General features: G+C 46.6%; 2 protein-coding genes across 4 annotated transcripts; both read right to left on the bottom strand.

Moving 5' to 3' along the window:
• Nucleotides 1-328: 328 nt before the first annotated feature.
• Nucleotides 329-7,400, bottom strand: anp32e (acidic nuclear phosphoprotein 32 family member E). Of its 2 annotated transcripts, none has more exons than XM_089023063.1 (7): nt 7,228-7,400; nt 4,782-4,931; nt 4,579-4,701; nt 3,774-3,936; nt 3,126-3,256; nt 1,995-2,049; nt 329-1,908 (listed from the first exon to the last, which is right to left on the bottom strand). In XM_089023063.1, exons 1-7 carry the CDS (start codon nt 7,279-7,281, stop codon nt 1,823-1,825), a joined length of 762 nt encoding a protein of 253 aa, XP_088879189.1. In that variant the 5' UTR covers nt 7,282-7,400; the 3' UTR covers nt 329-1,822. The 2 variants fall into 2 exon arrangements, with proteins under 2 accessions (XP_088879189.1, XP_088879190.1); XM_089023064.1 differs by having other exon boundaries at nt 3,165-3,256; nt 7,228-7,399.
• A 1,480-nt stretch (nt 7,401-8,880) lies between these two features.
• gabpb2a (GA binding protein transcription factor subunit beta 2a) lies at nt 8,881-14,305 on the bottom strand. 2 transcript variants are annotated; one of them, XM_089023052.1, is made up of 8 exons: nt 13,669-14,305; nt 12,268-12,375; nt 12,033-12,200; nt 11,224-11,418; nt 10,996-11,149; nt 10,372-10,548; nt 9,746-9,864; nt 8,881-9,300 (listed from the first exon to the last, which is right to left on the bottom strand). In XM_089023052.1, exons 2-8 carry the CDS (start codon nt 12,373-12,375, stop codon nt 8,974-8,976), a joined length of 1,248 nt encoding a protein of 415 aa, XP_088879178.1. In that variant the 5' UTR covers nt 13,669-14,305; the 3' UTR covers nt 8,881-8,973. The 2 variants fall into 2 exon arrangements, with proteins under 2 accessions (XP_088879178.1, XP_088879179.1); XM_089023053.1 differs by lacking the exon at nt 13,669-14,305 and adding an exon at nt 13,200-13,339.
• Nucleotides 14,306-14,858: the final 553 nt, after the last annotated feature.

The raw sequence follows: 14,858 nt of genomic DNA, 5'->3' as shown, positions 1-14,858 counted from the left end.
TGATGATAAATTACGCTCCACTTACCATGAATACTTGTGAAATTACAAGTAGGCTCAAAAAAATGAGCGATTTTGACAAGCCTTGGCGTTTGGTCAAACAAGGAAGTGTCGCGCAGCTTGCAAAGTTACCGATTGGTCGAATGCCGCAGTCAGGCCAAATTGTCGTCGCTGATTGGTCAATTAGAAATTGGCCGGTTGTGACACAGCCGGCTGGCGGGAAGACACTAAAATGATTGACAGCTTGCCAACGACCCGTAGCGGGTGACGTTAAGTGTCTAAAGAGCGCCCCCTGAAGGAATTTCGTAATGTCAGTAAATCCGCAGCAAAGTTCAACTAAATGACTTTATTTTCTTTTTCTATCAGACCCGAAGAGCGTAAAAACGTATGTACACAAATATTCCATCCTTTTTTTGTAGTAAAGGTTCAAAGCGGCACACATCATCACACAAAAACACACGCGCACATTTATTTGGATGTCAGTGAGAGAAAGACAAGATAAGAACTAAATGAATTGGCCGATCACAAGAAAGCAACCTTATCTTCGTAAAAATCTATAAATATTGCTTTGTCATCAATTATCTTAAAAACGTTGATATCCCTTATCCCACAATGCTTTAATAGTGACCGGACTCAACTTTATTGGAATATTTCACATCACTTGACACCCCCTCTCAAAAAAAAGTCCAAAAAAAAGTCACTGAGCGTGTAAAATACAATAAAACACACACACGGAATAATAAGAGAAGGAGTTTACAGTGGTCTGCATATTTCTAAAAGTGGGCGGGGCACAGGGTCATGTGATCATCGGGAGAAAACGGAAGAGGAAGCTCCTGATCCACAAGCACAAGGAGTCCTGAAGGGGGCGCTCTGAATTGCACCGACTTTGGTTTGTGTTGGAAATAATAAAACATAAAAAAATCAGCGTCCTCAACACCCAGATAACTTTTTGTGCTCAAAAAGTCTTTTGTTTTTAATAATGTGTCCCTGTGTTGGCAATGTCATCATTAACGGGCAAAAAAAAAAAACGATAAACGATGAAAAGTCCCAATTTTTAGTTGGATGTCCTCAGCAAAAAATCCAGAAGATTCCAAAGCCAATGTGGCCGGCCGCCATCTTGCATGTGGTGGAGCCAAGCGGATATACAGGAAGTAGGGTTGCAAAGTGATAGCAAATTCCCAAAACAGAAAAATTGAGGGGGATTAACAGATTTGACAAAGTAAAATATTTTTAATAATACATTTATGTATGTAATTTTGGTTTGGTTCAATAGGCAATGTCTATTTTTGATGGAACCTTTGCAAATTCACAGATTTAGCAAGGCCCACCCATAAATTCATCATCCATGATTGGTTTAGCAGATGTTGTCTTTAAAAAAAAAAATAAAACTGGGGTGCGGACCCTCATTTTCAGAATGGAGGGGGCGTGTCCAATCCATTTCTAACGCCGATTCCAACAGGTTACTCAAATAAATGGGAGATAGGATCCCAATGTTGCTGCTAAGAGCTAAATGCCACAAAAATAGGGAACTTTATCCCCAAAAAAAAAACATAAAAAATTCCTGCCAATCATGAGTGGAATTTGTCAATCTGTTGTGGTGGGCGAAGGGGCAAAGGGACTTTTTTTGGAAGATTGCCCCCCCCCCCCCAAAAATAAAAAAAATAAAATAACATAAATAAAACATCAAAATTCAAATGGCAGTTAATCCCCATGAAAATGATTTCCCCGGAAATGCTTTCCATGTTTGCAAGCCTATTGGAAGGAGGTGGGCGACAGCTAGCGGAGGACGGGAAACGCACGCACACGCCACACAAGGACAACGCGACTAGTTGTCCTCGTCATCTTCGTCGTCTTCGCTGTCGTCCTCCACGTCTCGCTTCCTCTTTTGTCCCTGAGTGTCTGCTCGCTCGTCTGCGCAAGCACAGGCACAGCCATTGGATGACAAGGTTCATGATTGATTGATTGATTGATGGATTGACAGGCTTTGGTCCACTCACCTTCCTCTTCCTCCTCCTCACCATAGTCTTCCTCGTCATCGTCGTCTTCATCCTCCTGAGAAAAAGCGATCTTACGTTAATGCATGCGTGTGCACAATTGGACACGCGTGCACACACAGAGGGACACTATTGGGGCGTGGGGGTCATAGTTCACCGTGACCATGTCAACCACCAGAGCTTTTTTTCCCCTCATCTTACCAACAATACTTTGACCTATCAACATTTGATAAATACTAAAGGTTAGCATCACTAGTTTAGCATTTCCAAAATAAAAAAATAAAAAAACACATAATCATAATAATAATAATCCATTTGATTTCTGAGTGCCTTTCAAAACTCTCAAGGTCACTTTACAGTCGCAGGATCAGTTTTTCTGCGGGTGAGCAGCGGCAGGCACACGCGCCAGTGTTTACTCAACCCGGAAGTAACTCAAATAGATAGAAAGCCGGCTAGCTAATAGATAGCTAAGAATGTTGACATTGATGGTGCCCAATCACTTTTTTTAGAACGGGCTACTGATGTTGTGTCTATCTTTGGCTCAACTAGCTAGCTAGCTAAAGGATAGCTAGCCAGCTAATAGATAGCAAATAGATAGCTAGCGAGGTAGCCAGCTGGCCAGTGAGAGCCTACTCTAGATACTTTTAGACAGCCTACTTTTATTTTTACTTGCATCTGACTTGTCATAGTTCAGCTCAGGGGTCAAAGGTCCAAGGCGGCAGAGAAGACTTCCTGAGGGAACCAATCCGGTTTGAGCTGAGGGCTAGAGGAGCCTCTTTGGCTCCGTAGCCACCAGGGGGCGGGTTTTACTCCTATGATTGGCAGTTTGTGAGCCAACGCGGAGCTAGCACGTAGCACGATTCCAGATCATTCAGCGATCCCCATTGCCCGATTGCTACGTGGAGATGTTGAAGAAAAGTTGATGCTAGCTGCTAGCGATAGCCAAATGGAATCAAAGTGACAAGTGGACCTTGATGCTTCCTTCATGCTTCATTTTCTTTTGGCGTCTTGAGCGCCATTCTAAAGGCAGCCTCCGAGTCCCGTTCTCTGCCGCCCGATCGATCACAGGTGCATGCTGGGGAGGGGGGGGGGGGGGGCGTCCGAGCCGGGGGGCCCGACGCCAGCGTTGCCCACCTGATGCGCGGCCCTCTTCCCACGAACGCTCAGCCCCACCTCTCCTCCCTCCGAGCCGTCCTCGTCGTCATCTTCGTCGTCCTCGTCGTCGTAGTCGCCCGTCGGCCCCGCCCCGTCTTCGCCGTCCTCATCTGTGACGCAAACAAAAGGTTTTGACTTCCCCCAGCGAATAAATAGCTCATAGCTAGCAAATAGATTGCCAATTAGTTTTTTTTTTGCTAGTGTGTGGCTGCCGCTGCTCATCCTCAGGAAACAATATCCCGTGACTGGAAAGTATCCTTGAGAGTTTTGAAAGGTGCTTATAAAAGAAATGTATCATTATTATTATTATTATTATTAATACCCAGCGAATAGATAGCAAATACCTAGCAAATAGATAATTCCTAGTGAATACATATCTAATAGCTAGTTAGCTATATAGCTAATAGATAAAGTAGCTAGCTAAATAGCTAGATAACAAGATAGGCAGCTAATAAATTTTCAAGATGTCTTGAATGAGGTCAACTGAAAGACGCGCAGCTTTAGCGAGCACGACGGCAATGGACGTGCTTGATTTGCTTTGGCGGTCCGAATGAAAATGATGTGGCGGGCCAGATTCGGCCCACGGGCCTCGACTTTGACACCAGACGTTTGCAACAGGTAGCTCACCGTCTTCGTCGCCCTCCGAATCGGGTGCCTCATTCTCCTCCTGGTCGAAGCCGTCCAGGTAGGTGACCTGAGGCAGGAGCTCAAACACGCTGTCGCGGTAATCGTCCAGCGATGTGATCTCGCAGTTCAGCAGGTCGAGACTCTGGAGGCTCTTCAGGTTTTGCTGAAAGAAAAGTTGCTTTTTTCTTGAGAGTCACGCATTTGCAGTGTCAACAACACTGAGCTCAAATGGAAGAGATGCATCTTCAGAAACGGCAAGAAGATGAGCTGCAAAATAGGCAATTAATAATAATCATCATCATCATAAAAATCCATTTCATTTCGAAGCGCCTTTCAAAGTTAACGTCAGAGTTAACGTCAGGCATCATGTGACTAATCGGGAATTCGAACCCCGAATTCAAATTTCTTGTTTCCATTCAAAGCCACCCATAACCTTGCCCCTATCCCCTCCCTATCTGTCTGAAGCGCTTCAAATCTCCTTTCCCTCAGATCCTCATCCTCCCTTCACCCCTCTGTGCCCGCTGCCCGTCTCGCCGCGATGGGATTCAGAGCTTTCAGCCGCTCTGCTCCCAACATCTGTAATATTGACTCCCTCCCTATTTTCAAGTGCCACCTGTTTAAAATTGCCTTCAATGTCTAGCTCAATCTGCTATTTTATTATTGATCATTTTACTTATGGTTTCATTGTTGTGTGCTTTGTTATGATTTGTTATGATGATTATTAGATGACGTAGTTCAAATAATGAATAAGACGAGAGCAAAATGGCAAGTAAAGAAACTGAATTTCATGTGTGCGTGCACCGACCAGGGCCTCCAGATTGCCCAGCTCCTTAATCTTGTTGCTGCTCAGGTTGAGGTAGATCAGGTTGGGGCATTTTTCCGACAAAGTCTCAAAAGAACCCGACAGGTTGTTTTCGCACAGCTCCAGCTGAGTGAGAGAGAAGTGAGGAAAAACAATAATGAAGAATTTGGTGGTATTCTCGGATGGATCGGGATAATTGGACACACCTTGCGCAATTTGGGCAGTGAGGGCAACTTGGCCAGTGAATTCAGACCCACGTTGATCATTCGGAGGACTTCCAGCTCCACAAACTTGTCTGAGAGACCTTCCACTTCACCACTCACCGAGGGGCTGTTGTCCACCACCATTTCAGCCACCTGGAAACAAAAATAAATCAAACGTGAGCATTTAATGTCTGGATAATTGGTGCCATTTCTTAACAACGCGCTGTACTCCAGTTCAACTCATGATTCCCTTCCTTCCGGTGTGCCCGCTTCGACCACCAGAGGGCAGTATGACACATTTAAGGAAGAAGATAGGGCCAATGAAGAAAACAAATAAAGTTGTCAAAATTCTCATTTTCAGCTCAGAATTTGGACTTTAATCTCAGAAGTAAAAATTCTGACTCTAAAGTCAGAATTCTGAGGTAAAAGTGAGAATGTTGGCCTTCATCCTCTTCTGTACACATTCATACACACCTAAACAAGAACATTTTACATTGATAATACTACATTTCGCTTAGCATACAGTTTTGGTTTTATTTCTGTATTTCTAATTGGACAATTAGGCAATCTGTTTTATCGAGCACTGCGGGATTTAATAACAATAACAACAACAATAATAATGCTATTAATAATAGTAATAAATGATGAATTAAGGGTTAGTTTCAGCAATTGATGTTTCCTCAAACGGTATAAAGCCACAGTAAAATCTAGATTGTGCAGGCTTTTTTAGATGAAAAAAAAAACAGGACATATTTCAAAACCAGATGTGCTTGAATGCAAAATTACATTTTTGAAATTCCCATCAAATACATGTTTATAGACAAAATTTAGTATTGGCCAGTGTTGTTGGGAATTTCATATTCAATTGTTGCAGCTCTTCGATTAACAAATACATAATGTTGTCATAAATGAACGGCCTTTGTGATTTGTATTTGACGTTGCTGCGTGCGGGTGCGCGAGTGTTCCGGCGTGAGTATGTGCGCGTGAGAGAGAGAGAGAGAGAGAGAGAGAGAGAGAGAGAGAGAGAGAGAGAGAGAGAGAGAGAGAGAGAGAGAGAGAGAGAGAGAGAGAGAGAGAGAGAGAGAGAGAGAGAGAGAGAGAGAGAGAGAGAGAGAGAGAGAGAGAGAGAGAGAGAGAGAGAGAGAGAGAGAGAGAGAGAGAGAGAGAGAGAGAGAGAGAGAGAGAGAGAGAGAGAGAGAGAGAGAGAGAGAGAGAGAGAGAGAGAGAGAGAGAGAGAGAGAGAGAGAGAGAGAGAGAGAGAGAGAGAGAGAGAGAGAGAGAGAGAGAGAGAGAGAGAGAGAGAGAGAGAGAGAGAGAGAGAGAGAGAGAGAGAGAGAGAGAGCGCGCGCCCGGGCCCTGTTAGCTAGCACTTGCATAACCACACTGAGCGTGCACGCGCACCACACAAAATGTCTCCCCCATAAAAGAGGACGACGCCACGCGGAGGTCGCCAACCGAACCGAACCAGTGGGCCAACAGGCGAACAATCTCGCGAGTCACGAGTCGTTGCCAAAAGCTCGGCGACGCCACCGAGAGGCTCGAAACTTGACTCGCGTGCTGGCGGCACTTTTGTCGGTCGGAAGTGGAGCGAGTTAATCCGCCATCGACGAGTAACGTGCCTCCATTTTGAGGCGCTACCGTCGTCACGTTAGCCGCCCGAGGGTGGGAAGCACGGGATTGTCCTCGTTACAGTAGTTGGGGCTTCGGACCCAAGCAGTCGTGTTTCGAACAAGGTGCGCTGTCGTAACTCGTCGTATTATTTCTTTTTTGGGCGAGCTGTGCGTCAAATAAAAGCACATTATACGACTCGAATGGCGTCACTCGGCCGAGTATCAAAATGTCGGGAAAGGGGGGCTCGTCCGTTTCACTTGTTTCGAAATGGCCACGCACGTCCTGAAAGGTCACTACAGTCATGGCTTCGACTTTTTTCAGCTCTTAGACGACGAAGACGACGTGCCCACAAATGTTCGCCACCAACCAACTTGAAAATGTCGTCGTGGTGCTTCCGTGAGGGAACTCCGCGCGCTAAAAAATGTCCAATGTTGATCTTGCATTTTTTGAAACAAATAAACAGCTCCTGGTGCACACTGGGGGTGGTTAAACGTTTTTTTTTTCCTTAAAGAGACATCTTGTCGGCGTTAAAAGGCAAAAGACGAACGAACAGCATGGTGGGGGGGGGGAGAGAGGGGAGGTCGTATGGCCGGCTGACCGGAGCGAGAAGACCGAACCGCCGTTTCCATCCACATCCACCCGGGGTCCCGCTTGACCGCCGTTGCGGTACTTCCACGACGTCCGAGGTGACCGCACGCGAGGGCAAGTGTGTGAAAGCAAAGTTGGCGGGCGGGCTGCGGTCTTCTCGAGGCGCATCGCGACGGGGGAAGCTCGTCGGCTTTCGGCTCGGCTCGGCTCCCCTTCATCCTCCCAAGTGGCTCAAAGGCGCTCCACTCACCTCTGCCGGGTCTCGGTTCCGCAGCTCCAACATGATCTTCTTCTTCATATCCATTGTGACAAAAATGTGGCCGGCGACGAGGGAGAAGACGGGCGCTGAAGTGAGAAGAAAGTCCCCGGGACAAGAGCGTCGCCTGCGCGTCTCTGACGGTCACAGTTTGTTCGCTGATCCTCCATGATACCTCGCGTCCCGCCCCCTCCGCCGCGGTCCCGCCCTTTGCGACACGTGATTGGTTGCCGGGCTCCAGTGCGGCGCCCGTTGGCCGGTAGACGTGTCAATCGAAGCTGATCGGACTTAATCCAAAGAGCGGGGAGGCCTCGTCCCAAACTGACTGCTTGCGTAGACCTCGTGGTGACGCTTGTTGTTTGCCGATCAAATGACCCTTCTGGTGGTTTATAAAGCCGAAAAATGAAGCCGCGTTGAAAGGAAATGTCTTCAAACTCGAGGAAGTCCGGGGAAAGATCCACTCGTGTCATTGCATTCGATAGAAAAGATGATGAATTACAAGTGGGCGGGACAAAAATGGCGCTCGCTCGGCCTCCTTCTCGGATTGCGTGAAGGAGCCATCAATCTAACTCGAGCTCAAGCCTGAGTGAATATTATATTTATGGATCTTGTCAAATTAAATTGCTCCGAAAAAGTACCAAAGTTTAGGCACTGCGGTGGTAATGCTAAACAAAGGGGTTATTGTTACGTGGTGAACTTGGCAGGTACAGTCAAAAATGAAACACAATTTGATCCATACATTGAAAGAGGTTGCTCTGTTGAGTTTATTTTCTTAAAAATATATATCAAAGTCAACTCACAGGACAGATGAGGAAGGCACACTCATTTTTGTGCTGGTCCAAGTTCAGTAAAGAAGCTATCGGCTCCCCAGCTACCATTTGGTGTGTGTCATTTAAAGTTGGTATGAAGCATGAGGCAGACATTTTGACTCCCGAGACGGATTATTCAAATTTGAAAACTGCAACACATTGGGGAGGATAGAAAAAGCAATTTGTTATTCTCATGTTCACCATCAAGTTCATACATTCACCGTTCACAACGGGCTCGGATCTGTGCCCCGTAAAAGCAAATGAAGCGTGTCAAATTCCATGTTGCTGAAGCCTGAGCCGAAATTGGAAATCAGCGGCATTGTATGGATTGCACAAAAGCAGTCATCGGTGCTTGATTTTAAAATGACATATGTTGTATGTAACATGTGAAGTCGATTCAACATTGCTATGGTTTCTCAAAATTTATAAACGGGCCTCTGAGGCAAACCACAACTATGTGGCCCGCGGCAAAAATTTAAAAAATGACACCCCGGATCAATAGCAACGCCATCAAACGGCAACAATTTCAATGATGGGTTGCCAAAGCTTGGTGGGAATTGAGTGTGGTACTTTTGTCTGTAAAAGATTTATCGTCTGTGAAAAGTTAAAAGGTGTACTTTACAGACGATGATGTTTTTTTTAGAGCTGGCAAATTGTTTAAAAGGAAATAAAGTCTTTAGTTGACATGGATGAAACATTTCTGACAGAGTTTTGCAATTGACCTGCTTTAGATGATGTGATATTGTGAGCTTTTCAGAGAGACCAGAAAGTGACGCTGAAGTGTCCGGCTGCATTCCAAACCCAAAAAAATGAGTGTCCTGTGATGGGAAAAAAAAAAAAAAAAAAAAAAAAAAGAGCCCTGCTGGAAAGCCGTCAAGGCGCCATGTCACGTGGGTCCGTGTTCAGTCTATCTCAGGACGTTTGTGTTCCGTTAGGAGCTCTCTCCCGCGGGTTCGGCGGCCGTCTCCACCAAGGTGACACGCCCCCCGTCGCCCTCCATGATGATGCCTCCTTCCTGCAGCACCACCATCTGGCCTTCGTCTTCCACCACGGCCACGCCGGCCGCGTCGTCGTCCTCGTCGCCGCCGCCCACCACCTCCTCGGGGCTGACGTTGGCGGCGGCTCCTCCCGCTTGACTCTGGGCCATGGCCTCCAATTTGATGCGGTATTCCTCGGCCTCCTGCTCCTTGCGCATCAGCTGCTGTCGGTATTCCTGCGCCTTCCTGTTGGCCTCCTGCAGCTGCCTCTGCAGCAGCTCCTGCGCACCACAAACAAGTCCGTGAAACGCTCTCCGAAAACGTCCCCTTCAGCGCTACAACTATCGCAAGAATCAAGACAAGTATGCGGAAAATCCTACTGGACCCTCCGGACCCTGCCCACCACCTTTTCCAGCGACTCCCCTCACAAATTGACCCGTGGGCTCGTCGAAAACGAACACGAAGCTGATTTACTCGCACAAAGACTTTGGTCGCATGACACGTCAGGTGTACCTTCTGCCATCTAAATATTCTGTACTTAGCCACACAGATGAGCAAAGAAACATCATTTGCACTCAGGTAAAAATGCTTTTGTGCACAAATGATGTGTACTTGCTCAAATTCCCGAGGTTCAGATGATGGCAGTTGGGAATCGACAACCCGGGTTGCTTCATCCAACACTTTAAACCCAATTGGTGATAAAAAAAAAAAAAAGTCATGACTGACCGTCTCTCCCGTGTCGTTGTGATTATTGGCCACCTCCAACTTGCGCTTCCTGGAGGGCGGCGCCTGCGCCTCTTCTGTCACGACCTCCTCCGTCACCGTGTTGGCGGGCACAGCCAGCACTACACACAGCAGACAGGAGAGGTGCTACCTTTTCATACGGACATTCCAAAGACGAGAGAAATGCCGCCAAAATAAAGGCTGAAATCCATCAAACAGGATATGACATTGAACCAAACGACAACACCGCGTGTAAAATGTTGCAAGAACTCGATACAAGTAAGATGAAAGAAATTGCTATCAAGTTGGAAGTCAATCAGCACATTCCTGAAGATTGAAGCAGCTATGAAACTCGGCGGCCACCAGATGGCAACAGTGAGGCTTCTTAGTAATTTTTTTTCCCAGGTTGACTACTTATACTTTCATGACAGTCCAATCCAGAAGGCTCTCGATTGTTTCCGCCTCAGATCACAAACACATTTTCGGTCTATTTCAAGCCGATATCAAAGTCAAACGTGATCAAAATCAACCGTGGGTGAAAAATGCTCACTCTTTTTTGATTTTTTAAAGAAAGTGGTCCCCTTCGAAGTAAAACAGACTTTGGCAGCTTGTAACTAAGTGCTCCCTACTTTGTTGTCCGTGCTGCATGGTGACGAAGAAGGGCTGCGACATGCCCCCGGTGGTCTGCAGGTTGCCATGTTGGTCGGTTACAATGGTGATGACCCTCTGGCCTCCCTCGTTGACCACAGCAGCGTGTTGGATGTTGCCATCCAGAGCGTTGGCGGCCATGGCTTCTTCAGATTCTCCTGGAAGGCAAAATGTCACGTCACACGGGCATTATGTCACCAACAACTATCACGATTTACATTCATGACAATAAACAGCCAAAATATTTAATGCCTACGTTTATATATTTGGTGGCTTGGTGCTATTTTATTGAGGTCGTTCTTTGAGAGACAAGTTGAGTTTGCTCTCTCAAATCATCTTTTCACCTTGAAATGAATGGAAATGCCAACTATCCGTTCCAGCACATTTCTACAACTCGCAGCACTCTGGCTGTCTCCAAAGTACAAGCGCATGAGAGAAAGTACAGTGGTGCTGCGTGAAATCCTTTACTGAGTGGAAAAAGCAGTCAAACTGCTGCTTGTTGTGTAGTGAGACGACTTATCTGCCACCATACAGTGCTCGGATCTCCAAAAAATCCACAATTATTTCACACTCGTATCCGACCGTGTGAGTGTGTGTGTGTGTACCAGTGCCAGCTTTGTTGAGAAGGTCAGCCAGGTTGACCACACCACCCGGTATGGACGGGATGCCCTGGATGATGAATTGCTGCTGGTTGCCCGTATGGCTGGCCTCCACATTCATGCTGACCTGGTTCATGTTGACTTGGTTCTGCATGCCCTCCTAGAAACACACAAAGAACACAAAAACGTCACGAGCCAAGCTCAAAATGAGGCAGGACGAGACAACGGGCCCACCTGCAGCAGTAACATGAGGTCCGTGTTCTGGATGTCGACGGCGATATCGAAAGGCGTTTTGTCAAACTTGCTGAGCGCGTGAACGTCGGCGCCGTGCTTGATTAAGGTTTCCACCACGCCGTTGTGGCCGTGCTGCGCCGCCCAGTGCAACGCCGTCATCTTCAGCATGTCTTTGGCGTTGATGTCGGCGCCGCTCTGGAGGCCACAGAGGAAAAACGGGAAGGTGCGTATCGGTAAAGGAATCCAAATTTTACCTCGAGCGCTTTGACATGCAACATTTGAAACCAACGAGCCATGATTTGGGCAACCCCCCCGCCCCCCCTTACTCCCCTCATCCCAAATTGTGTACCTGAAACAATCTTAAACATTAAAATCTCGTTCCCAATTATGATATTGTCTGCCATTTAAAATTGATGTTCAATGAATGACTAAAGGGAAAAAAAAATCTGTATTTATTATGAAATTATTTCTTGATTTATTTAGCTAGCTAGCTATTTGCTATTGAGCTGGCTGGCTCTCTTGCTAGCTATCGATGAGCTATATAGATATCTAGCTGGCTATCTATTCGCTATGTAGCTATCTATTAGATAGCTAGCTAGCTTTGTATCTATTTGAGTTACTTCCGGGTTGAGTGAACGCTGGCGCATGTGGCTGCCGCTGCTCACCCACAAAAAAAAATGTATCCTGTGACTGTAAAGTGACCTTGATACATTTGAAAGGTGCTCAGGAATAAAATGGATGACTATTATTATTTTGTTTTGTCTAAATCCATCGATATCAATGGATTATCTCCGAACGAAAGCGCTCACCCTGACCAGCAGCTCAACGATGATGGCGTGTCCCTCGGCGGCGGCCATGTGCAAAGGCGTCCGGTCCACTTTGGTGCGAGCGTCGCGACTGACGCCCGCTCGCAGCAGGACGTCGGCGGTGGAGTAGTGGCCGTGCTGGGCGGCCAGATGCAGCGGGGACGTCCCAAGCTGTGCGGATTGCGTGGGATTAAGGCGATTCGTGACAACTACGTGAGCAGTTGGGATGAGCGCTTACCCAATCTGTGGTGAAAGGAGCTCCGTTGGCCATCAGGTTCCTCACCTCGTCGTCCAAGCCTTTACGCGCCGCCTCCAGAAGACGCTTCCCCAGGTCCACCAGCGACATCTGACATATAAAGGGACACACACACACACACACACACAGGGCGTGGCTGCTAATTGTGGGACGAATAAAGGTTTTCTGACTCAAAATCAAATGCCTGCCGGAGACATGACTTTGGGCAGCTGTTGTTGACAACCACATTTTGGTTGCTGAGGTTTGGTTTGTTTCAATGCTTAGATGTCAATTAAGTCAAAGGTCAGAATGCTGGTTGAACCAACATTTATCTTCTTGCGCTGTGAGCGTATCATCTCACATTTGTCATAGCATGTAAATGGCATCATTGTCATCCGATATGAGCGACATTTTTTGGGCATAAAGTGATCAAATGGAACGGTTAGAGTTGACTTTTATATTACATCATTTTACGTTTGTTTTTATTGGCAGGTACAATAAGAGTGGCACACACACGGGCTTGTCTGTTGCAGTAGAACGTAAAATCGTGTAGGATAAGCCAAAAAAAGCTTTGAGAGTCTATATGAAGCTAGCTGCCTCACTGAACGACATCATCAAAGAATCGGTCAGTTAGTAATTGTGACATGTCCAAACGACCGAACTCCTAAATAGAAGTTTCGAGCGTGGAAATAAGAGTCGGGAGTTTTTTTTTTTTTTTTTCCCAAATCCATTGGCGGTGGTGTCCAACTCCAAACAGGTTGTGTTTTAGAAGCTAAAGAAATAAGTGCGCCATCTGGCGGACACGCTCGCTTCGAGGCGAATTTGAATTTGGAGTTGGAAAAAGAAATCTACACCGCCGCCTTCAAATAGATAGGACTTGCCGCCTTGCTTTTCATGGCAGAATCGGGAGAGTAACTTTGAAAGAGAAAAGTTACCGATGACGCCAGCAGGGAGGCGATCTCCGAACATCATGTTGAGCGCTTAGCACAGCCGAAGCTTTTCTCGCCGGGCCGAGGAGCCATTTTACGCGCCTTGTGGCTAGAAAAGAGTCCGCCATGTGCCACGTCTCCCCTCCCCGCCGCACTTATCATTTACAAATCACCGACATTCAATTTGGACACCTCCAAAAACGTCATGTGCGACGGACAGGAAACCGTTTGATATAAACTTGTTGGTTTTCCGGGGGAAGTCAACGAGAAATTTCCTATTTTACACAGCGAGAAAAAAACCACTTCCACATCCGGTGAACTCGCTCGTCCAAGAGCGCGCAGCGTTGAGGCGCTTTCGGGGCTTTTTCTGTCGAGTTTTTTGCCACAACAATGTCGTCCGCCGACCCGAAGCTTTCTTAATGCGCGGACGAAACATGTTTTTTATGTCCGGGAAGACCACGAGGCGACGACTTACCGCGTCCAGGTTTGTTGGCAGCCACGGGGCGGCTGGCGAATGCTAACGTTAGCCAGCTAGCGAGCGAGCCAAACCAAAGAAACCTTTCCGTGTGCCTTGATGTGTCTCCGCCGCGAATACTTGAACAAATCAAGTCTAATTGTTAATTTGGACGTTTCAAATGTTTTGCTCCCGACCACAGCGACGCATGCTTGCCCCCGCCAAAATTGTTTACTGGGCAAAGTAAGAAGGAGACGGCAGAAATATGCCCGGATGTTGTGAGCAATGCATCCAAGTTAAAACTTCCGGGCCGGTTTTAGTTCTCGCTTTGCAACGCTAATCAAGCGGTATTTAAAATGTACTCGATTTAATCTTTGCGTATAGTGATTTTTTGAACATTTTATGTCGTGGACACTATTGCCAAATGCCAAGTATGTAGTGTCCGATTTCACAATGCGTCTTATTTTGAAAATCTTGACAAGGGAGTATGGAAGCCGACTATGTCTAACTTGAAGGCGTTCGCCAGCTGTTAGCCGTTAGCTCTTAGCCACAGCATCAGTGAGGCAGAGTTCTAACACTTTTAGCCGTTGATCGTCACCTTTTCCGATCCGTTAGACGAAATAAACCGTACTCGAGAACATCTAGTTCTCAACAGTTTTCGAAGGGTGTTTAAAATATATTTTCCTTGTAGCTATATGGTTACTTTGAGCCGCTAGTTAACAACGGCTCGAGGGCGGGCTTTGTATTGGCCCGCAGGCCGATCGCAGATCAGTTTGTCAACTCCGAGTATGAAGCTGTGACCACAATGTGACCGCTCGACTGCTGCACTCCGGCCAGCCACCAACCAATGAATTTAGGAAAGGCGTTAAGTTTTTGAGGATTAAAGGCATTTTGAAAGGAACTGAATGTTGTATTGAAATGATGCTCGTATGCCTTAATTTGATATTTTTTGTTTTTGTGGTTGACATAAACGCCAAACGTCTGTGTAAGCTCTCAGTCGTACAGGAGTGGTCCATCGACGAGAAGGTTTCTTGAGCCGTCATCTGTACGAATTTGGAAGTGTCGGACGTTTCGCTTCTTATCCCAGAGGCTTCGTCAGCGATATCGTACTGTGTATGCTTTTTGAACTGTGTGCCACCCGCTCATGGAAGAATTGCCCTCTATATCTATATATATATTGGTATATTGGCAGTTGAGAACAGGTTGTTACT

Source organism: Hippocampus bargibanti, linkage group LG20 (genome assembly GCF_051943395.1).
Source record: "Hippocampus bargibanti isolate YZ-2025 linkage group LG20, ASM5194339v1, whole genome shotgun sequence".
NCBI lineage: Eukaryota > Metazoa > Chordata > Actinopteri > Syngnathiformes > Syngnathidae > Hippocampus > Hippocampus bargibanti.
This window is presented reverse-complemented; position numbering and strand designations above follow the sequence as displayed.